Source organism: Mastigoproctus giganteus, chromosome 1, assembly GCF_048544385.1.
Source record: "Mastigoproctus giganteus isolate SK-2022 chromosome 1, ASM4854438v1, whole genome shotgun sequence".
Lineage (NCBI taxonomy): Eukaryota > Metazoa > Arthropoda > Arachnida > Uropygi > Thelyphonidae > Mastigoproctus > Mastigoproctus giganteus.
The window spans coordinates 259,138,555-259,164,573 of record NC_143575.1 but is presented as its reverse complement, the minus strand read 5'-3'; the positions used below and the strand labels follow the sequence as shown (position 1 = coordinate 259,164,573).

The following is a 26,019-nucleotide window of genomic DNA, read 5'->3' as shown; positions in this document are numbered from 1 at the left end:
CATCTCGACCAGCTGGGTTGGTGTGACTAGAAAACAGAAGTCAGCTGGAGTTGTGAACATTAAAATCACCAAGGAAATTTGCTTCACTGTTAGGAAAGTTGGACTGGAGAAAGTCAAGTTGCAAAGAGAGGAAGTCAAGGAGTTCGAAGTGATTAGTGGAGTTAGGAGAACGGTAGAGACAACAGATGAATTTGACACAATGAGGTAGAGAGATTTTAAGCCAGAGAAGATCAAAGAGAGGAGATTCCAAATTGTCAAGTCTCTGACAGGGAATACTGGAACGGACATATGCACAAGTATCACCTTTGAAGTGAAAGGAATCATACAGCAAATAATTTTGGCAACTGAGATGAGCAGTAGTTGAATCAACCAATAACTGAGATTCTGTCAGAAAAAGTACATAGGGTTTGGCAGACTGAAAGTGGAAATTGACATCGTTGAGATCAGAATTGAGACCACGTGTATTTGTGAAATGAACTAGGAAGTGTTTGGGAGGTTTAGATCTTTTCGCAGAATAGCTTACTCTGTTAGTTTGACAATTCATGGTTTATTCAATAGTAAGAAAAAGTGGGGGGGGGACATGCTGTATGAAGTAATGAAATTTTTGGATGCTGCGTACACATGGTAAGAATATACCCAGATCCTTGACATAACATGGCCTTGACAATGCCCCCACATACACACTACTCAGACTCCCTCCAGTCAGTATCTGGCAGAATAGAGGTAGCAAGATTATACACTAGCTGATCCGAAGCCTCCTAAAGAGTTACCAACAGGTTTGGTCCAGTGTACTAACTAGCAGCTGGCTTGCCAACACCATTTTAGAGCTGTACCCTTGAAATGTAAGGAAGATTGGATCCTGCCATGATGTCCATCATAACCTCAAAAGTCATACTGCATGATGGAAGAGATGGGAAATGGGTAACCGGAACTTTGCTTTGGAGACTAAACATGGGTTCCACCACTTCAAGCTTCCAATAACTAAAGTGGCGGTATTGCACCGGTTGATGAGAGTCATCTACCACCTAGTATTGCCTGGTAACACAGAGGGACGGCATTCCTCCATGTGGTGTGAACACCATACCTCGACCTCTGCTTACATTGGTTCACACCTTGGTGATCACCCACAGTGTGCATGTTACATGGTGGTTATATCCAGGATTTTGATAATGTGATATTTTGTCTCAAAATTAGATAATTAATCAATGTGACAAACCTCTCCACCTAATTAAAGTCCTCTGCATCCATAACCTGTAGAATTTAAAAAGCAGCCCTTTAAACTTTCAAATACCAGTGCTATGCTAAAGCATAGGCAGCTGGAATTGACAGTTAGACCAAAGAATTCTTTAACTGCCAAAACTTATTGTAAATTCTGCTACTTTGATATCTTCAGTTAAATGTATATCTGTATTACCCTTCTTTCTCCTCCCACCTCAACTAGTAGTTTCCCTGAAACCTTAAGGTATTCTCAATGTTAGTGGCAAAAACCCATGCACACCTTTGTTCAAATGAATACAGTGTCTACAAAATATATTCCTTCTATCTACAAGTGCTGACCATGCTGATAAAAATTCCCCCCACAAAGCTTTGTAGAGTCCTTCAAATCTTGAGTTAATCCACAAGGCTTTCACAGCTCATCGTGTCTGGGCAGAATTACAAACACATAAACATTCCAACACATGACATTTTTTTCAGCATGATCTTATATTTATCCAACAAATTGTCAGGTCATGTTTGTTTAATATCCTTAGTACCCACATGAATAATAATGTCCTTTTTACACCCATACCCCAAATCTGACAATATGTTGTCAATGTCATCAATTGCTGCTCATGGCAAATACACAACTTGGTTTTAGTCTACCTATTTTATTTCAAAAAACATTACCTTTTTTTTTTTTTTTTTTATTATTAAAAGGCTAGAAAAATAAGTCATGGCAAGGCCCATGGTATGCATTAGAAGATGAAAACAAAGTTTTAAGAACTTTGGACCAATGAGTTTTCTTTGTGCTTAATGACCAGTATAAAGCATATCTGGTTTATCGGCAGAAGCGTTTTGCATCTGAGCAGAGCATATTCCATAAATGAGAATTGTGAAGGTCTTATTGAGTAAGTCTGATGTGATGAGAAGGCAAAATTGAAACAAAATTGAAACTAAGCTATAGAGCAAAGTGTGATGAACATATGATAATTTATGCAGACAAATGGAGTGGGTACGCAGTTATGAATGTATTATCATGGGGAACTCTAATTTACTAGAAATAGACTTGGTGGATTGCTCACACAGAAAAGAGACTGATGGAGCATCTTATATCAACATGGGAGAATTATATTCTTATTTTATTTTTACTAATAATTCACAATTAATACTGAGAATTTTCATATTAAGAGATCACTAACTGCTAATCAAAACATTAATGAGGAACATATCTAAAGAAATATCTATTGTTAAAGTTAAATGATTGGATTTTAATTTTCACAAGAGAATGATGACCTTGGGGGCATTACTCAAATTCTGTTTAACAGTTGAAGAACCTCACAAGTATCAATGTTAAATGTTCCAAGAGATAAATTTAGAGACTACTAAACCTTTTTATACCTTTATTCAAGGCTTAGACCAAAATGAACACTGAAGTGAAGTAACAGAAAACTGCATAGCTGAACATATATTGTCAAGAGACACTGAAATCTATGTAATATAAATTAACTCATAATAAGTTAGGCAGCATAAATGTAACAACACTGTTATATTATTTTCAATAGGATTTATTTTTTAATGAGACTTTTGCCTCCTGTAATAATTTTCAGCAATTGATTTTTATATGATTTGCATTAGTCAGGTAACCTGAGGGATGCCTGTAACAGACATCTTTCAATGGTGGCAAAATAGAGGCATGTACTTAAATTAAGGAAGAACAGTTGTAGAGCGGATAGAAAAAAAAAAAATTTCAGCTAAAAGGTTATTAACTATTGAACCATTTTCCACCTAATCTTAATCTTTTAAACCAGAATGCTTGCATAAATTTAATTAAGGAAGGTTGGACAGATATCTAGGTGAAATCAGGACTAGTTATTCTGGGTTGTAATGTATGCATTGCACCGGAAAAAAATCTGCAAAATATTTTTTTGGCTAACTGAACAATTATGGCAAACTATTCTCAGGTATTGATCATGGCCATATTTAACAAAATTAAGAAAAAAATAACAGAATTTATTTAAAATTCCAATTTTAATGCAGTTTTGCTATTTTTTTCCAAAAAGGAAAAAGATGGAGAAAAATGGTGTTTTTGCAAAAAGATGGAGAAACTCTATGGTACCAACTCTAGTATAAAAGATGGATACTCTGTCATAAATCCAAAGAGGTGACAACTATGCATCTGCAATAATTCTGAACAAATGGCTTTTCATTTGTCTGGATGAAAAACTATTTAACTGTAAGAAACATTTTCATTCAGTTTCCGGACAAAAAAAACTGGCATTTTTCACTGAGCAACCTTGCCTGAAACTGATTAACTCAGCCATGGGGAAAAGCAAGTCTATAAAAGTGTCTGCCCTCTCCATCTAGAGAAGACTAGACTCGGCCCTAGGCTTTTTGCACTTGCAGGCAGCAGCAAAAGTGCAAATTCAGGAATGATAATTTGCTTTTCCCCGTGGCTGAGTTAATCAGTTTCAGGCAAGGGTTGCTCAGTGGAAAATGCTATTTTTTTTTTGTCCGGAAACTGAATGAAAATGTTTTTTCATCCAGACAAATGTTATAAATGGCAGATGTGCACTTTTGTCTATAATAAAAAAAAAAAAAAAAACTAAAAGTACTTTTCTGCCAAGCCACCTGCTATTTGCATATCTACCTGAAGGCATATCTGTTTACAGCACCTTTTTTTTGTCATTTAAATGTGTTATCATTCCTGATTAAATACAAATTCTTTATTTTCAGATACATCATTAAAGATAATTTTTCTACGTACTTGAGACTTCTTCTAGCATAACTGTGTTTTGTAGATCAACAACTGAATCTGAAACATCTGTTTGCGACGCTGGCATTTCTGATGCTGGTTCCAGAATAACTGGTGTTACATCTCTGGATGTTACTGTTGCAGGTACTGTTGGCAAACTATTTGATGTCATCACTGGAGTTTCCATAGCACTTTCAGGCAGAATACCCGCTGCTTGAATGAGATCAGCTAATAAAGTGCTTTTTTTATTAATTTCAACAGCCTGTATTTAAAAAGAACAAGAAAAAAATATTTTATATAACATTCTAAAATAATATAATTTCACATTCTAAAATAATTAACTGTGACCATTTGCATATAATTCTTTCTGTATATGAATATACGTTTAAGACAGATATAGTAATATGAGATTAAAAATAGAATATAATATAAAATAGAATAAAATGTAAAATAGAATATAAAATAATATTCTATTTTACATTTTGCCTTTAAGTCGTCTTCCATTCTTCTCTAACCATTATATTTATTTATACTCTTCTAGTCCAGGTTTTATCCTTAATTTTTCCTCCCCATCCCCACCAAAATTACTATTTCTCCTCTAATATACATATACTGTTTTCCCTAGCCTTATGATAAAAAAAGGCACAGAGTATCCAAAAATTCAGAAATAAGTAGAAGCACTATTTTAAGGAAATGCTTATGCTTTTCACATAGGGGTCCCTTAAATATTTCAGCTCAATTTGCTTCCCATTTTCTTTATAACTGGCTGTCCGATATTTCTAAAAATGTGCCTCAAAGTAAACCTGCATTAATAATTGCATCAAGACATGGTAGATGAGCTCAATGTGTCATTCTCTAAGAAGCAAAAATATTTAAAAATGCATGAAAAATCTTTCTAAGGAAACAACTTTCTACAAAACAGCAGACTCAGTATTGTAAATTCAAAGAAAAAAAATTTTTTTTTTTTTTTTTTTTTTCTCTCAAAGAGAAACTCCTCAAATGACATCCTCTTTTTAAGGCTGTGATTTTGATATGGAAACTGAAAACACTACAAAATATTTGACATCAAAACTTCGGCTCCAAACCACTAATTGTTAGCTCCATTCCATTCCGTTTGAGTTACTAAATAAATGGCCACCAATGAAATGAGAAAACTTCCTCTTGAAAATACAGAATTTAAACAGCATGTCACATTATTATTTGCATTCTCAAAGAAAAAGAAATAGTGAAGCTATTTTCCCTGTGTAATTTTTTAATCTATTTTTTTTATTTAAAACAAATTTAATTTTGAGCTCACACTATTTTATCTTGTGGATGTAGAGTATGCTCACTGGTGAAATTAACTTGAAATTAAATACTTGTAAACACGATTGAATTATGTTATGTAAATATATTTCACCTTTAATAGCATGAATTTTAGAATGAATATGACAATCCCTCATTAAATATTAACTTTTCAATCCAACGAGTAATAGACTGCTATTTAACTTTAAGATTTTAATTTAATAAACACATATAATGAGTATAAATGCTCAATAACATCATCAAGGTAAATGCAAATACTCGAAACTATATCTACTGAAGCTCAATTTCAAATTCTGCACGGTGGATGATACAAATAAATAAAATACATCATGTCATCATCACATCATGTGTTACTGACTTGCTAAGTCAATAACAGTTACCAACTTTTGACTTTCGAAACACTGGAGACATGCATTTGTAAGTAAGAGGAAAACATGTTTTTGGATTTGGTCCACCAAAACAGATGAAAAACAGATTTTTCAAAAAAAAAAAAAAAAAGCAGGAGGTTTTTTCAGTTTAGACATTTTATATCAAAATACAACCATAGGATTGTGTACTAGTACAATATGCTTTAAACCTTAGCTTACCTAACATTTTTCTGTCTGTGGATTTATGTTTGGAAACCTTTTACTGCTTTTGATTTTACACTCTTAGGAAATTGAGTCAAAGTTTTATTCATAACAATGGCCCTGCCATCCAGACTTGGATGTCAGAAGCATTCCAAAGCTTTGACAGAAAAAGAGGATCTGAATTCAGTTTTTGTTTCTCTAACCTGGATAAATACCCTCCCTGACTCAATGCTGCTATGAGGAATTGTTAAATGACTTGAGGATTTGGTATATTTCTGAGCTTCTTTGTGGACTTGTAAGTTCACAAACCAAATACAAGATTTCTTTCTTCTTTTCATATTAGAATCTGATAGATTCTCACACTAACAGAACTGATGCTACAAAACATCTATTTCTTTATCTTTAATGACACCAAGTAGTACTGGAAACTTGTCCATAAAAAATTACAAATTTGAAAATGATGCACTGCCAATTGAAATTTGTGTTACCTCAGCATTTATAAGAACATAATTTTTCATTGGGAACTTGTACACCATTTAGTCACATCATCCAGCAATAAAGTACTTCTTCACAGAGCAAAAGAATAGAATCTTGGAAACAGAAATGCATATGACTTAGTCAGACTCATTCTTCTGGTTTAGTCTGGTATGGTAATCAACTTCCAAAATGGAAGTGAAAGATTTGAAAACCATTGGTAAATAAAACATTCACATAATATTCTTCAATATATCTAGGCATGATCTCAGTACAATAATGTATGGTATGTTGGATTAAAAAGTTGTTTGGATTTTCAAATATTGGCATAACATTTAAGAGACAAGCAAACTATTTTATTCAAACCAGAAGAAAGAAACTGATGATTTGAATCATCAGTTTCAATTTTTATCCTCATTTGTGCAGACTGTCTGCACAAGTAAGGATAACATGCCTCAAATTATCAATTTGTTTGTTTAGGATTGCTTTTACCAGAAGTTTGCAATTCAGAAGTTCTTCAGTTCATCAATTTGTCTTTTTTCAAAACTTTGGATCATGAACTGGATTTGAAAATGAATCAGTGCCACCCACTAGCGATCGCTTATTGTACTTTTCAATTTTGTAACTATGAAAAGTGCTCATACTGCTTTTCTCATCATCTCTTCTTTAAACAAACTTGTCAAGGGTTGCTTTTTACAGGTCTAGTTACACATATAACCAAATACAGCCATGCTTCAAAATCTTTTTTACTTTAGTAGCATGCACCAGTTGAAATTTTAGATTTCAGCTGGTGTATGTTACAATTTCAACGCTTGAAACTGTTTGTACCTATATTTCCTTTTAGCATTTTTATAGATAGTAGTAATTAAGTATTCATCTACTGTCAGAGGAGAGCATGCAGGTTAATAAGATGACAATGATTACACACTATTACTAAGTGCTCAATCTCCTCTTTTAATACCCACCCTTGTTATTCCCGTTTTCACATATACTATAATATATGCATCATCAACACTAAGTGCCAGACAATTTTTTTTAATGAATCCCACACGTTTCAGGTTGTTCAAAAGAAGACGCTCACAACAATGTACTCTGTACCCAAGTCACCTACCAATGCTAACACTGAGAGTACATGCTTTCAATTTGGCGGTTTTTTATTTAAAAAAAAAAAAAATGTCACAATGGGATGCAGCTTGGAATCACTTTATTGCCATTTTTAGCAATTAAAAATGGCCCGGTTTTCAGAGATGTCAGTTTATCAATTTGTCAATGCCTGTTGTTTTTGCTTTCCACAAGTTTTTGTTTTTTTCTATCGAGAAACATTTCCAAATAATGCACCTGCATGATCAGCAAATGTTCTATGACAAATGCAAATAAACATTTGGCATGTATAACATCATCCTCACTATGAAATGCAACATCTATTTTTGCATTTCTTTATATGCACTTTGAGAAAATAAAAAGACAAAGAAAATCTGTTTTTGCAAAAGTACAGATAAACTCTTTGTCACAAACTATATTACAAATGGGGAGGATGGAGACAGGTCAAACTGAGTGAAAAAGATGGATTTTCTGTTATGTATCTCATAACTCACCTAATAGTGAAGCATTTTTTTGCTAACTTTAATATTCTCAACTGCAGCCAGCTTCAATTTTTCAGTTAAACAGACTCAGTTGATAGAGCTGTTGAAGCTTTTTCTATTATCAATAACCTTTCACAACTTATTCATTTACCTATTAGAATACCGGGCACTAACCATACTCCTGATCTTTTCCACACCATAAACCCTTTAAAGAACACAGTTAATATTAGTTATCCACTAGGTACAATCAGGTCACAACTTCAGGGCAGTCTCTTTTCCAATGGAGTCTCTATTCAAGAGCCATTTTCAACATCACGTCTGGTATTAAAAGAATGCAAAATGGGATGATCTAAATTCTATTCCTCATTTCCTTTGGTGAACTACTTCAATTCTGAGTTTAAAATCTGCTCAGATTTCTGAACACACAGCAAAATCATTCTTGCAGAGTTTAAATCTTTCATTCCTTTTTCTATTCTACACTCTCATCCTTTTCCATATCAAAACCATGGTTTCTCAAACAATGTACTACAGCTATTCAGAATAAGAATATGGCATATATAGGTATAAACAGAAACCTTCAGCTTTATTTTCTGCCTACGCTTCACTATTGTAGATCAATTTAATTTAATACAGTAGGGCCCACTCATATGGCGGGTTAGGTTTCAGAACCCCGCTGAAAAGTGGCACAGCCTTTTTTTCACTTGCGAATGCATATAAAAGTCTAATAACATGTTTATGCTATCATATGCTATGAACAGACTGAATCAATGACAATAAAATGGCACCTGATGCCCTTCTCAGACTCGGCAGCTAAACAAGTCATGCTAAAAAAGTGCCATATTAGAGGAACGACAAAAAATGGGGTCTTATTGAACATAAAATGATGTTCAACAGCTCTTTGCAAGCTGCTCAAGTCATCCACAAAATGCAAAGATGTTACCACCTTATCTCACTTATGGTTTGGTCAGTCTCATACAATGACCTTAATGAACAATGAAAAGGTATTTAAAAAAAGTGCAAAATCACACCAGCAAGATATTCTAGAGAAGGTAGCAAATTCCAGAGGAGAGGGAGTACGGGTATATATTGAAATGATCCTCTTATTCACAAGGCTAAAACCATTGTTTTCCTTCCCCACATCTAGATTCTCAAATATGAATCCACTATACTGTAAATAAAGCAATTCTTGAAAATATGTTTACCCACAATCTTACTCCCAAGTTTTGCAAATTTAAAGATAAACCATATTATCATTTGAAAGATCTTGATAAAGAATAAAGTTTATGAACTTACAACTTTATTAATAAAGCTTATAAAGTGAACTAGGACTAATAATTAATTTATCCAACTAAACTACACTTTAATTAGTGTTTGTCCATATATGACAGACACAACCAAACTGTTGTTCTTTAGTTCTTGAACTGTGACTCTCAGAGAAACAGGGACTAGAAAAATTGATGCCTCAAAATAATTTTTTTAACAGGAAATTTAAAAAAAATTGCCAATAGCAACCAAATCAAATCATTTTAATACTAGCATTAGTAGAGGCATACAATTTAAAAAAGCAAGCTTATGCAGCAACAGCCAAAAAAAAAAAAAAAAACTCTCCCATTTCACCCTTCCATTTGTTCCAAATGCCTGTCCAGCTCAGCCTTAAATTTATTTAGGCTATCGACTTCCACAACAAAAGATAGACGTCTGTTCCACCAATCAACCACCCACAACTGCCTAAATGCAAATTTCCGCACATCTATTCTACAACTGACTTTCCTCAATTTGAATCTATGCCCCCTCATGTTCTTAATCTGAGCAAGAGGAAGGATCCCATCAGCATTCAGCTTGCTCAACTCATTCAAAGCCTTATACACTTCAATCAGATCACTTCACAGGTGCCTACTCTCCATGAGCTGCAATTTGCAGAACTTAAGCCTCTCTTGGTAAGAGGATCCCTTCGTTCCCTTCACCAATCTTGTTGCCCTTCTTTGTACTCATTCTAGCAATCTACATCCTTCCTAAAATGAGACCTCCAGACCTGTACACAGTACTCTAGGTGTGGCCTGATCATTACCTTGTACAACAGGATAATCACCTCCCTGTCCCTGCTAGTAAAATTCCTATATATCAATGACAAGACTCCATGACCTGCCCTGGCAGCCCGTCTGGACTGCTCAGCAGACTTCATATTTGACTGCACAATTATAACTAGGTCTTTTTCACTTTCCACTTCCCTGAGTTTAGTACCACAAAGTTATTATGTTTCTCTTGGGATATTGCTACCCATATGCAGTACTTTGCATTTGTCAATGTTAAACTTCATTGCCACTTTTCAGCCTATTTGCCCAAGATCCAGTTGGAGTAGCATACTGTCTTTACTGTTGTTAACAACCCTGCCAATTTTTGCACCATCTGCAGATTTGGACATTAATCCTGATATACCTTCATCAATATCATTGATGAATACACAAAGCAACAATGGGCCCAGCACTGAACCTTGGGGAACTCCACTAATAACATTTGTCCACGAAGAGCAGTGTTCATTGATTACCACTCTCTGTCATCTCCCACTCAACCATTCCTTTATCCATTGTAGCAACTTACCCTTAATGTCACACCTCTCCAATTTGTAAAGCAGTCTTCCATGTGCAACAGTATCAAAAGCTTTCCTGAAGTCCAAGTATATTATATCAAAATTATTTTTGGCTGTCTTTATTGTTGTTAACAATCCTGTTAACAATTCAGTTCCTTTGTGACCACAACACAGTATCCAATAAAATTGGCCAGACAAGACCTCACTTAAAGAAACCCATGCTGTGTCTTAACTATTACTGCCTCTATTTCGTAACTATGTATTGCCTAGTTGATCCTGCAATGCTTCTTTAACCAGTGACTCCATTATTTTCCCTGGAACACAAGTTAAACTAACAGGTCTATAATTACTTGTGTCATCTTTAAACCCCCTTTGTGAATTGGTGATACATTTGCACACCTCCAGTCCATGGGGACCTCTCCTGAGTGCAAGGAATCTTTCATAATTATGGCTAAGGGTTTACTTACTTCCTTTAATATAACTGGATAGTTATATTAAAGGAAATTGTTTAAGTTATATTTAACTTCAACAATTTCTCCTCTACTTTGCTCTAGGCTATTACAAAATCACTGAGCTCCCTGTTAGAGTTTGATAAACTTCTGGCATTCCCGTCATTGAATAACTCCTCATGTGTGAATGTAGATGCAAAATACTCATTCAGTTTATCAGCTACCTGAGCAAGATCATCAATAGTCAAAACATCTATGTTAAGTGGTCCAATCTGATTCATCCCTTTCCTTCTAGAGTTTACAAAAGGAAAGAACTCTTTGCTGTTTTTCTTTGCATCCTTTGCCAAAGATTTCTCATAATTTGCCTTCACCTGCCTAACCTCCTTTGTGATGATTACAGACAAGCTTATATATCTGCCATAGGCTTATGTGTCACCTGATAATTTAAATGCATCCCATACATATTTCTTCTCTGCAACGAGCCTCATTAATTCATCTGACATTATTTATATCTTGAACAGTATTTCTTGGTTGGAATGATAAGCCTAGTAGCCTCCAAGATTAAGTCCCCAAAGGCTTCCCATTTAGAATTCAATGTTGGTAACATCATCAGTTGATCCCACTGTACAGAATTTAGAAACTGTCTGAGACCCCCATAGTCACCTCTATGAATGCAAAAGCCCTCCCCTTTAGCCTTGAGGGCAGTTACATCTTTAAGTAATTCCCATCTCAGTACGCTGTGATCACTGTCACCCAATGGTTCCTTTATCTGCAAATTCTTAATGCATGAATAATCACTGCTGATAATCAGATCAAGGGTACTACTCCCTCTGGTTGCCTCTCGAACATGCTGCTGTAGAAAACAGTCATCCAATAAATTCAAAAAAGTCATGCTAGTGTGCAAGTGACCAACCTACAAGTTCCAGTCAATATCTGAAAAGTTAAAATCCCCCATTATAAGACATTCTGATTTACTGGCCCACTCTACTTCTCTGCACAATTGCTCATTATATTCATCAGATTCATTAGTCCTATAACACACACCTACTATCATTTTCCCTTTTCTAGTGCTTATGTTGCACCAAACAGACTCAACATTGCATTGTCCACCAACATCAATTGGATGCACTTCCTTAGATTTTATGTGTTTCTTAACTAACAGCATAACTCCTCCTCCCTTCCTGTCCTGTCCTGTCTATCCTTTCTGTACATATTGTACTCCCCAAATTCCAATTCTGCACTGCTTATATCTGTGTTGACACCATGTCTCCAATATCTCAACAATATCTGCCTTTGATGTCTTGACTAGCACTTCAAGCTCATCAAATTTATTAACTATACTCCTAGCATTGGTGTACATGCACCTGTTTCTACTCTTAGTTATCCTAACACAGCCCATGTATTTATTTGTTCCACTATGACTCCCAACAGTCATGGAAATCTTCATTGCCTTGCTTTCCATGCTGCTGTTCATTCTAATAGAAGCAGTGCAAGCATCACTTTTGCCTCTGCCTGCAGCCACTGTTAACCTTTTAGTCTGCATATCCCCCCCTACTAGTTAGTCACATGGAGTAAAATAACAGAATATTCTCCTAGTGTGAAATCTCCTTGAAAAAGATATTTTCAGAAATATCTTTTCAAGGAGAACATTAGTAAATGTTACATTAATGTATCTTTTCTTCTTGAAATAAATTTTCATGTTTCTAAGTTTTATTAATCCAGATATATATAGATAGCCTCATGAAAATAGCATAAATTCCCAGAAGCAATTATCCATGCAATGATTCCTTTTGGGAAAGGCATAGTTTGTTACCTTGCTTTTCAAACAGATCTTACAATTTAAGCACTTCTTAGTGTATATGAAAATGACTATAAAAGTTCAATTCTAATTTTTTTTTTTTCAATTAACAGCATGAAAATTTATTTTCATAATATGCTACTTTATTCATTATTGAGCATGTTAAATGCAAAATGCAATTAAAATAAAACTATTTATAGTGACTTTGAAATGATCATCTGAATTTTTTTTTTTTTTTTGCATTTATTGTAAAGTTTATTCAGTAACAATCATTCATACATCTCAAAGGTTTGTGACTCTCCGGCTTTCAAATATTATTTTGAATGACTACCCTTGAGATACAGGATCAAATCTCTGTTCACTGAATCTTGGGGCATTTTTTCCCTTCAAATTTTAATTCACTTTGACACATGCACAAAAGTGGTCAAATATGGGTATAAATAAATGAGTATAAATAAGTATACTTATTATCAGGAATAAAGTTTACAGATCAAATAAATTAACCAATCACTGACCATTAAAATTTTAAGTTTTTTAACATATAAGGCATAAACTACATAAACAATTTATGCAAAAATGCTACACAAATAACCAACCTACCCAGCAAAATGCTGGGAATCTGTAATTTACTTGTTCATTACTTAGACTGTGACCAGAGTTAAAGTGGATGGCATTCAGCAGATAACACTCCAAAAATCTTAAGTGACCCTGAAGAAAGCAGTGGTCAATCTCCCCATTAATACTGTGCATTCAACAAGTGACAACTCGCTTGTTTGAAAATCTGTGTAAAAGTGCAAGAAAGATATTGAGTAAACTTTGGATAATGTGTTAATGATTATGGTAACAAAAATTTGCACTTATGTTTCTTGTGTAATTACTTAAATATTCTGTCATGGCACTTATGGCAATGTCAGGTATGTACACTAGGTGGGCAAATCCATTTCATGCACAAGCCATCTCGTATACATGCACAAACTGCACAAAATATTTAAACATATACTCAATGAAATACAATGCACGTATTAATACAAACCTTGATTTCTGGTTGTGAAGTTGTAAGCATCTTTGATTCTGATATCCTGTTTATATCTTGATTACTGTTATTTACAGAATCACTGTGTAATGTGATAGGCACTAAACTTTGCATTCCAGGAGGACATGACACTGTTGATGTTATTGTATTGTAAACATTACTCACTGTAGATGTGGTGGGGCAGCTGTGAAGTACAGTATTCTGAGTGGTCACTGCTTTCATCAATGCTATGGCACTACCTGTTCGATTCTTCTCCTGACGTTGAATGTACGTTAGTGCTTCCTGCTGGACAGAAGGAAATAAGTTTTTAATCTTTTTATCCTTTCCACAACACAAAATTACTCAAAATCATTTATTCAGAATATTATATGATCCATAAATATTAGGAAGCTTCACTATAAACTCATCTGAGGTTCTTGCCTGTGATCCACTAGACATTCACTTCATTGTTTCACTAACAATGAACTTTCAACTGTCATGCCAAAACCTTATCTGAAATTTTGCTCATTTATAGATCATGTCAAATAATTCTTCCAGTAGCCAGTCATGGCTACCGGAAGAATGGTGGTAGTGTTGGTGTTGGTAAACTAATGAAAATGTTTCAAAGCAGAGGGACAAAGGGCAGTAACACGCAGATAATCATAAGAGGTCATACTCCTTGCTGGAAACTCCTTTCAATTAATGTGTGTTTGTGCCGGTACTAGGAGTGCATATACTCTGTGATCAAAGTATATGCACTCCTGGTACTCTCAATGAGTGAAATCCTGTAAACATTCATGGACTTCCAGCAAACAGGCCTCAAGATAAAAGCTAGAGTCCATGACAGTTTAGAATCATGAGTATTAAAATGTTGACTGATCAACATTTCGACACTCGTGATGACAGCATTGTTTGTTTTGTGAAAACCATCAACATGCTTGACATTCTGGAAAGTGAATCTGAAGGCATTACAGACTGCCAATCAGAGACATGAAGGAAGAGTATCAACCAGTTAACAAGTAATGATGGTAGTCAGGCCACCAGTCAAATCCACACAAAAGGTTTGAATGATCTGTTTGTACAAAAGAGACAGATCTTTTTCTTTTTACCTTCTTGAATTACAGTTTGTCCATGGTTAAAAAGAATTTCTGCTGTAAAATCAGAATGTGAATTTAGGTGAAAAGATTAAATTGAAAAAAGCAAGTGGCTGCAATCTGAGTCAACACCATTTTTTACGAACCTCTGCACTCTCACTTTATTGAAGCAAGACCAGGGAAGATGCAGTGATTCACACTGGGCACTTAATACTGTTGATGAAATCAGAATTAATGTGTGTTTGTGCCAGTACTAGGAGTGCATATACTTTGTGATAAATAATCAAAGCCACCCATCAAGTGAAACAGCAGTCACCTTTTGGTGATGCCATTTATTTGAAAGATGTTAGCAACGTATACTGACCTATGGATAATGGCATTATCTCTACTGTAAGCATCTGCTCAAGCCATGACGGCAGTCTTTAGTTGCTGTCACTGGGGGATCCAATGTGTCCTCAAAGGTAGAAGTGAATGCACAGATAACAATTTTCAAATTATTCCAATGCCTGCATCAAAATATAATCCTGAAATTTTTACGACTGAGTACACATTTTTAAACGGTATGTTTGAGATGTATATTTTATCTTCACTTTATTTTAATGCTATAGACATATGTTTTAATTAGAAACTAAAGTTTATAATGCTGATTTCAACTAATTGTTTAAATCAATGTTATTTGGATGGGATACAACCAAGATCTTTTTTTGGAACATATGTTTCCACTCTTTAACTGAAGAGGTCCTGACCTCTGTTGGATTCTCTTTTTCAGTCAGTTTAGATTCTCTTCTTCAACTACGTGCTCTTGAAAGAAGAATATCATTCCATTCCTGAGTAAGGCACTGATTTCTTTGGACAAATCTGAAAGGTAGTTATTGGGCTCTTTATAAATTTTTAAACAAATCAGATGAAGTCAGGTTTAAGTAAAAAAAAAATAATAATTATATCTGTCCTGTCCCTTCTAGCTTCCTTCACAGGAAGTTAGAAATAAAGTTCACAATTTGGAATTACCTTGTTGGTAAAATGAAAGTTTTCAATTGTTTGCTATCTTTTCCTCATACCAGAAAACCAGTGTTTTGATACAATTTTTTCAAAAATCTATCCTGCTGAAGATGAGAATGCAGAGAATACCTCTATTATTGTTCATTCATTGTACCAACAATGACTGAATGCTGCTGTAGTTTATACAATTTGAAAACCCATAGTTAAGAAGACAGTTTTTAAGCCAAATCAGAAGTGCTAAAAATAATGAGCACTTCTGATCCACTGAAACTTCTTGAAAAATATAAAACTGTCAATTCAAATTTTCTTTAACCAACTTTGGCATACAATGGTCTGCAATCATATCTAGACCTTTTAATAACAAAAGTTATTCATTTCTGAGAGGAAATTTAAATGTTATCTAATTACAGCAGAGCTCCAAAAACCTGGCACTTTTTGAATATTTCTCTGAGGGTAGTGAACCATATAAAGGCAAAATGAAAATAAGCTGGATGGACTTATTTATGCATTATGTTCAATAATAATTTACAAACACCAACTTCTTTCTTTTTACATATTTTCCAGACTATATATCATAATTACTATGTAGTTGCAACATGTAACATGATTCATCCTGAGACATTTAACACTAGTTCATGTGCTAATATTTGAGTAGTAGTTAATTTCATGTGCCTTTACTTTTATGACACTCATTTATTGATGCTTAAGGACTGCTCATACACAGGTAGTAGTAGTGGCATGTGATGCAAGAAAGCAAGTGCATGAGCTTATGCAGCATCAGCCAAAAAAAAAAAATCACACCACTCCCTCCAAATGTCTGTCGAGTTCCGCCTTAAATTTATTTAACCTATCAACTTCCACAACGACAGATGGAAGTTTGTTCCAGAAATTAACCACCCGCTTGCTAAAGGCAAATTTCCACACATCTATTCTACACCTGTCTTTTCTTAATTTGAATTTATGCCCCCTTAGGTTCGTAATCTGAACAAGTGGAAGGATCCGATCAGAATTCAGTGTGCTGAACCCATTCAAGGCCTTATACACCCAATCAGATCACCGCACAGGTGCCTAGTCTCCAGCCACTGCAATTTGCAGAACTTAAGCCTCTCTTGGTAAGAGGATTCCTTCATTCCCCTCACCAATCTTGTTGCCCTTCTCTGTACACGCTCAAGCAAATCTACATCCTTCCTAAAATGAGGCCTCCAGACCTGTACACAGTACTCAAGGTTTGGCCTGACCATTGCCTTATACAGAGGGACAATCACCTCCTTTTCCCTGCTAGCAAAATTCCTATATACCATTGACAAAACCCCATGACCTGCCCTGGCAGCCTGTTTGCATTGCTCAGAAAACTTCATATCTGACTGCACAATTACTCCCAGATATTTTTCATTTTCTACCACCTTAAGTGTAGTACCACACAGTTGGTACGTTTCTCTGGGGTTACGTCTACCCATATGCAGTACTTTGCATTTGTCAAGGTTAAACTTCAGTTGCCACTTCTTAGCCCATCTGCCCAAATTTTCTAGATCCTGTTGCAGTAGCACACTGCAACATTAACAACTCTGCCAATCTTTGTATCATCTGCAAACTTTGACACTAAGCCTGATATATCTTCAAAGTCTACCTACCTGGTAGACTTTGAACACTTATATGTGACATGCACATCACTTCTAGTGATTTTTGATGATTAAATATGGAGAGGCAGTGAACATGTTACCCAATCCTAAATGATGGTAAATGGGTTTCTAACCCATACACAGGTCTGACACACAAAGTTTCAGTTCATAAATCATTCTTCAAAAAATGATTAAGCTTGAATATATTTCAAAACAATTATTTACAACTTCAGATTCAAGCTTTATACACGCTTTCAACATTCACCACATCTTTAATCCTTAATAAAAAGTAACAATATAACATATTCATTAAACTATTTTTTTGAAACTTTAAAGCTAAGGTGGAAGCGGTCCCAGCCAACCAAAAGCAACCCCGCTGTCAATTACACATAATTTTGCAGTACTCTTATATACTCCCTCTCCTATTTTCCCAAGTACAGGCAGGGAAAAAAACCTGCCATGACCAAAAAAGATTGATAGGAACAAACTGAAAATCTTTATAAAGAACAGTAGAGTAAACTGCTGCTCCATAACTTTAGCCTTATCATGAGCATTGACAAATGTTGCAAGAAGACAAGCTTATAAAGCATAATCCAAAAAAAAAAAAAAAAAACTCTGGCACCTCCTATTTCACCTATTCATAGTTTGTCTAGTTCTATCTTGAATTTATTTAAACTATCAACTTCCACAGCAACAGATGGAAGTTCGTTCCAGCAATCAACCACCTGAAATTCCTCAATTTGATTTTGCTCTCCTTCATGTATATGGTCTCAGCAAGAGGAAGAATCCCATCAGCATTGTGCTTGCTCAATCCATTCAAGGCTCCAATCAGTTCACCTCACAGGTGTCTAGTCTCCAGGCACTGCAATTTTATTACTTTTATCTGCAGATGACAAACATACTGCTAAATTATCTGTAAATGGCAGTAGGGTTGCCAAAGGTTGGCTGGGGCCACCTTAATTAATAAATATATATTAATTTAAAAAAATGTAAACAACAAACAACCATGTGTACGCCATATCCAAAAATTTCATTACTTCATACAGCATGTCCGACCCACTTTTTCTTACTATTGAATACACCATGAATTGTCAAACTAATAGAGTAAGCTTATCTGGGAAAAGATCTAAACCTTACAAACACTTCCTAGTTCATTTCACAAATATACGTGGTCTCAATTCTAATCTCAACGATGTCCATTTCCACTTGCAGTCTGCCAAACCCCATGTAATTTTTCTGAAAGAATCTCAGTTATCGGTTGATTCAACTACTGCTCAACTCAGTTGCCCAAACTATTTACTGTATGATTTCGCCTCAAATGTGGTACTTGTGCATATGTCTGTTCCAATATTCCCCATCAGGGACTTGGTAATTTGAAATCTCCTCTTTTCTATCTTCTCTGGCTTAAAATATCTCTACCTCATTGTGTCAAATTCATCTGTTTTCTCTACCGTTCTCCCAACTCAACTAATCACTTGGAGATCTTTGACTTCCTCTCTTTCCAATTTGACTTTCTCCAGTCAAACTTTCCTAACAGTGAGGTAATTTTCCTTGGTGATTTTAATGTTCACAATTCCAGCTGACTTCCGTTTTCTAGTCACACCAACCTAGCTGGTCGAGATGTTGAGGCTTTTGCAATTACTAATGACTTTGCACAGATTGTTCATTTACCTACAAGAATACCGAACAATCCTAACCATACAGCCAACACGCTTGATATTTTTCTCACAAACAACCCTTCTAAGTACACTGTCGAAGTGAGTGGTCCTTTAGGCACCTCAGATCACAACTTGGTGATTGTTTCTTCTCCAATGGAGCCTTTATCTCATGGCTATTCCCAACCTCATATTGTTTGGCATTATAAGAATGCAAGGGATGACATGCGAGATTTCTTTTCTTTTCCTTGATCGGATTACTGTTTCAAAAATTCTGATGTCAATGTTCGCTCAGATAGTGTCAGTGAAATTATTCTTGTAGGAATGGAATCCTTTATCCCACACTCCACTTTAAAATCTCGTCCTTTATCTAAAACTTGGTTTTCCAATAAATGTGCTAAGGCTGTTCAAGAGAAGAACTTTGCATATCGTAATTGGCTTGTTTCTAATTCTTCAGTTTCATTTTTTGCCTACACCAAAGCTCGCAACAATTGTAAAGCAGTTATTAATCAGTCTAAGAGTAGAAAACTTGCTTCTTACCCTAACGGTAGCCTAGCTTTGGTAAGAGACCAGAATGCTTGGCTGCAACTTTTACCCATCTCTGCTCCCACTTCTCTCAAAACCAGATGATTCTTTTGTCACTTCAGCTAAGGATAAAGCTGACCTGCTAGCATCCCATTTTTCTTCCAACTCATGTATTAATGATCTTGGAAAAACACTTCCCACCATTCCAAACACGCTCCATTCAATGCCTCCTGTGGTCTTCCATCAAAAGGATGTCAGAAGGATTTTCACGAATCTTGATGCTAAGAAAGCTCCAGGTCCTGATGGTATTTCTCCACTTGTTCTCAAAACCTGTGCTACTTAACTTACTCCTGTTCTTTGCCACCTTTTTTCACTTTCTTATTCCAAAGGTGTTTTTCCTTCTGCTTGGAAATTTGCTCACATCCAGCCAGTTCCTAAAATGGGTGACAAATCCCTCCCATCCAATTATCATCCCATTGCAATTACTTTACTCTTTCTAAAGTAATGGAGAAATCAATTAACCGCCAACTCTTAAACTACCTAGAAACCTTCCGTCTGATCAACGATCGCCAGTATGGATTCCGTCAGTGTCGATCCACTGGTGATATTCTGGCTTATGTTACCCATTTATGGACAAATTCAATGGAAAAGTTCGGTGAAACACAAGCAGTTGCTCTTGACATCTCAAAGGCTTTCGATCGTGTTTGGCATAAAGGTCTTATAAACAAGCTTCCATCTTATGGTTTTCCAACTGTTTTTTGTAATTGGTTATCCAGTTTTCTCTCTGATTGCTGACTGACGGTGATGGTAGATGGCTCTCTGTCTTCTAACTTCTCCACTAATGCCAGCGTCCCGCATGGTTCAGTTCTTTTCCCCACTCTTTTCCTCTTGTATACTAATGACCTTCTTCCATTGACTGGAAATCCTATTCATAGTTTTGCCAATGATAGCACATTGCATTCTACTTTAAATTTTGAGAAACCTTGCTCTGCTCAATCAGCTTCAACTTCTTGAATATCTGTTACCAATTCCTTAAATGCCAATCTCCAGGTAATTCTCCAGTGGGGCAAAGACAATTTAGTTGATTTCAATCCTTCTAAAACTCAGTGTTGTCTTATATCTTGCAAAAAGGATTCTTTTGCTCCTATGCTTACCTTTGGTGACACTCCGATTTCTAGACAAAATGATATGTCTCTTTTGGGGATTACCCTGACTTCTAATCTCTCTTGGCACAAGCATATTACAAATATTTCTTTCTCTGCAGCTAAAAAACTTGGTTTTCTCTTTTGCTCCCGGCATTACTTTTCTTCCAAACTTTTCCAAAAACTTTTCTTCCAAAGCTGTTCACTCTGTACAATTCGCAAATCCGTCCTACCATGGAATATTGTTCCTACATCTGGGGCGGTGCCCCCAAAACCTCTCTCAGGCTTCTAGATTCCATTCAGAGGAGGGCAGTTAGGTTAATTAATGATTCATCTCTAACAGAGTCTCTCCACTCGCTGTCTCATAGACATACTGTTTCTGCTGCATGCCTTTTCTACAGATACTTTCATGGGTACTGTTCTTCTGAATTGGCTTCTATAATTCCCGCTCTCTCTTTCAACACAGTCCATACACATACCACCACCAGCCAACATCCAATTACTGTCCAACTTCAAACTCACAGAACCAACTTTTCATCATCCTCGTTTATTCATTCAACTGCCATTTTCTAGAACAACCTTTCTTCATACGTATTTCCTGAAAGTCTACAGAAGCCTAATGTCAACAAATATCTTCTTTAGTCTTCCCAAACTCCAACCTAAGCACGGTACTAAATAATATAGGTTCTAATAGCTCTCATGTTTGGGGTTTTATTAAAAAAAAAACAGTAACCCTTCATCCAAATGAAACCAAACAACAGGTTTTTAGACCTTTTATCTGTCATATAACATAATCCAACAACTGAAATCTGAATGAATATTCACTTTTATAGATATCATAATCTTGCTTTATGCTGCTCTTTAAAAATGCAAACATTACTTTCATTAACAAAACTCTGAATAGCTGAGAAGAGATCATCTGAACGGATGCCTTTAAACATGTCATCTTCACTACTTCACATTTACTGGTTCTTTTTCTTGATTTTGCATCTCCAAATAACAAAATTTTTCTTTTAGTAAATTATTAATGACAAATGTTAACTACGAATTAAGATAAACAGAAATAATTTTATAATTTATAACTTTAAGTTTACCAATAAGATATAGAGGAAAAGGAAGTAAAAACGGTTACAAATGTGACAGAAAAAACAATTAGCACCTATTTTTAAACCCTTTAAACAAATGAAGCTAATAGGTGCTTTATGCATTGCAAATGCATCTAAAAAATAATATTATATCATCACAAGGATGATAATAAATGGTTCAACAGATCGTACCAAGGATAAAGTGAGTAAGGTAGGAGAATTCTGAATTTACAGAATTCTACAAACTAGGTGAAAATATATTAATAAAATTAAAAAATATGACTTTTAGAGTTACTCACTACAGCTTCAGCAGAAAGTTTAGAAACAGGACCAGCTGATGAAACTACAATTGTTGTTCCTTGCCCTTGAGCTTGTGGCCACACATGAGCTTTATGCACAACTATTACATTTGGTTTAACTCCAGGTGTACTTGATTTCATTAATGTAGAAGGACTAAGAGCTCCAGCTGGAAGTGTAACTCTCAGCGCAGGCGGCTGAGTTGGCCTTGGATTATGTGACATGATACTTGGGGCAGCTGGACGTGACATTAGCCTTGCTGCATGAGATGTCATGATATTTGGAACTTTACCAGTGCATGAACTGCTAGAACCTGTAATAATGTAGACTGTAAATAATAAGCAAAAACTAAACATATAAAAACAGTTAACATGAATGCTTAACTTTCATTATCATCTCCTATCTCTGTGTACTATCATTGCCATCAGTATCAATGTATATTTAAACTTGAATAAATGAAGTAAATAAATCATTTTATTCCACAATTTAAAAAATATATTATTGGGCAATACATATGAAATGCTGGGGGACTAATCAGGCACCATGCAAGCAAGTATGGTTGTTGTTCTGTAATAGTCTACAATAACCATTTAGTTTGCAAAAGTATGACTGTAGTAAAATGCAAAGTGACTATGTATGCCTATGCACTGCCCAAGAATCTCAGCAGTATTTCATGCATTTAAAGAATAATAATAATAATAAAAAAAAAAAAAAAAAATGTAAAATCTGCCTATTTACACAAAATAGGAAGCAGAGCTAATAACTCCCTCTTTGGATAGGACCTGTTCCAATATGTTTTTTTATATGGCATAGTTAAAACCATAAAAATAAAAATATCACAAGGTGTGTTTCACCTCAAGGAGCCTTTTTTAAGGCTATAAATATACATATTTTTAATAATTATAAATTTAACACTGCTATAAAACTATGAATTCTGTTAGAAGCATTCCTTAGAGATTGTGACAAAGTTAAGCAAAGGATTAGTCATGTTAATGCAACACAGAAAGCTTTTAGTAAAAATCAACATGATATAAAGCAAAGAGAAGTGATGGTGGTCAATTTGCATTTTGTTAATCAACCCAAACCATTGTTGCGAATTTTGCCTCAATACATTCTACTTAGTGCTACTATGATACTGCTGAAGGCACAATTTTAGAATACCAGAGGGACAACTTGCTGACCTTTAATAAACCAGTAATTTCAACAGATCTGTTGTTTGTGTGATATGGCTGTAGATATTCAAAAAGTGGATAAATTCAGGGCAACCATCCTTTACAATTAGAGAAATATTTTAAATTGGAATTTCAGTGGAGTGAAGGTAAGGACAGAAAATAATTCAAGCTACTGAAATATAAATATTACACAGTTTTAGGAACAAAATCTCAGTCCAAGTATGTCTAAAAGTCATTGTTCAAACAATGTTCCTTGCCTCAATAAATACACTCATTTTGTACTGATAAAAAATACTATACTTTTTGGTGATGAAAGGAGCAATCAAAACAGAACATTACTCAAAGCTATTTCATAAATATATTGTATGTTATACTGAACTATGATCTAAATCAAAGTTCTATATAACAGATAAAACAAGGATTATTAGGTGTGCCTAAGCATGCACCTAAACAATCCTTGTTTTATCTAGATATATTTCAATATGTACCGTTCAATGGAATCTTGTTTTATTTATATCTCAGGTCAACTTATCTAATAACATAATCTGCAGAACATAACTTAACTATAGCTATCTGGATTCAATTAGAGCCATAGTACAAGGATTTTTAAATTTTTTTCAGAAAGTGGAATAAAAAGTAGTATTTGGGACACAGATCATCAAGAGAAAAAAGTGATAAGGTTGGTACAAATATAACACTAAGTCCTGCATGCACATTTATATACATGCACATGTACATGTATGGCGCCTCCGTAGCCAGGTGGGAAGGAGCAGCAGTGCATTGTACACGCTTCTTGATTAGACCGGGGTTCAAGCCCATCACCACCAAATACGGAGGATGCGGAAAGGTCAGGGAATGACCACCGCATATCCCGGAGCAATATGGCCTTAGTTGCTAATGCTCTTAAAAACAAACAAACAACAACATGTACATGTGAAGAACTCTGTAAAACTAAATCTCTTCAATTATTTATTTATTTACAGTAAAACCTCACTGAGTCAGACTGCCTACTTTTTTTTGTATTTTATTTATGCATAATAGAGATTTTTCCTAAACAAGAATTTAATGATTCAAGTCTGAACTTCTTTTGGAATGTTTCACAATAATTTTATATTATTATCAGTATCAGCCATATAGTACAAATAAGCCACAGGCTTTTGCCACACTAGTGAAAAAATAATGATAAAAATAAATTAATTAAATAAATAACTAAAATAAAACGAAAATTAATAATAAATTTAAAAAAATAAATATATAAAAAATAAATGATTTGTTTCCGTCCTTTTAACTATCAGCTGACCACTGAATTTCTCCAAGCTGCCAGCCTCAACCACCCACTGATGTAATAACTCATTGGTTAAAAGAAAATTTCTTATAATCCATTATAAATCTCTTTCCAAGTCACTTCAATTTATGGCCATTAGTTGGCCAAAAATTGAAACAATCATTCAAATTCCTTTCCTTATACAGGTGCCCTTTTGCAGGTCTCCCCACCTTTTCAAGACACTTTTTTTTTTGGTGCAACTTGGATACAGTATTCCAAGCGCAGTCTTATAATTGCCTTATACATTGGGATTATGACCCCCCCCCCCTATTTCTACAAGCAAATGTTCAATAAATAATTGATAACATGCCATGGACCTTCCCTGCAACCTGCCTACGCTGTTCAGAGCATTGTGTCCACTGTTATGACAACTCCCAAATTCCTTTCTTATTGTAATGTTTTTAATTCAATCCCACCAAATGTATAAGTTATTTTTGGGTGTACCATCTGGACAGTGGCTATTACAACAGGTGTGAGACCTTGAAATTTACTGCATTAAAACAGCTGCCACTTTTCTGATAATCCTTGAAGCTGTCATCTCACAGGAAACCAGCTTGATGCTGACTACTGTCCCAATCTTCACATCATCTGCAAATTTTGAGATTATGCCCTCTATTAATTTGTTGATGTGATTTATGAAAATCACACTTCTAACATTAAATCAATATGAAGAGTAAACATTAATCAAAACCATCTGCTTCCTGCCCTGCAACCACAGTGAGATTCATTGTAGATTTATTCAATTTTACCTCTGATCCTGACAAGTTCCAGCTTAGACAATAAGTTCTCATGCTAGACCAAGTCGAATGCTTTGGTAAAATCCAAATAAACAAGGTCAAAACTTATTACATCCAGCTTATGAGTAACTGTGCCAAAATGGATGACAAGGTTAGTTCAACATCACTTTCTCTTAATAAAAACTGTTGTGTATTTAGATAGAATTCCATTTCTATCTAAATGTCCATGTTTTGCACTCTTTATCATTGCCTTCATGATTTTCCCCACCACTGTTATCACAGACTAGTTTGTAGTTACCCACTCCACTGTTTAGAATTAGTGGAGTACCCCAATTAATTCGGTGTTGGGCCCACTGTTGTTTTGTACAATGTTGTTTTCATTCATGAAGGACATTAAGCCTGATATATGAATTTCATTCATATATCAGGCTTAATGTCCAAGTCAGTCTACAGATGACACAAAGGTTGGCAGGGTTGTTAATGACAGTAATGACAATGTGCTACTACTGAACGGGATCTAGAAAAGATAGGCAGATGGGCTGAGAAGTGGCAACTGAAGTTTAACATTGGCAAATGTAAAGTACTGTATATGGGCAGAAATAACCCAGAGAAATGTACCAACTACGTGGTACTACACTTAG

General features: G+C 35.1%; 1 protein-coding gene across 4 annotated transcripts in view; it reads right to left on the bottom strand.

Annotated features, from left to right (window-relative positions):
• The window catches only part of LOC150091832 (uncharacterized), a 256,523-nt gene that overhangs the window by 129,857 nt on the left and 100,647 nt on the right, over positions 1-26,019 (bottom strand). For 2 of the 4 annotated variants that reach the window (XM_090377195.1, XM_090377211.1), the window contains 3 exons: positions 22,148-22,458; positions 13,751-14,035; positions 3,965-4,214 (listed from right to left, as the gene is read on the bottom strand). In XM_090377195.1, the coding sequence (XP_090233321.1) occupies positions 3,965-4,214; positions 13,751-14,035; positions 22,148-22,458 (846 nt within the window). The remainder of the gene's footprint in view (positions 1-3,964; positions 4,215-13,750; positions 14,036-22,147; positions 22,459-26,019) is intronic. The other 2 variants (XM_090377203.1, XM_090377219.1) reach the window with 2 other exon arrangements.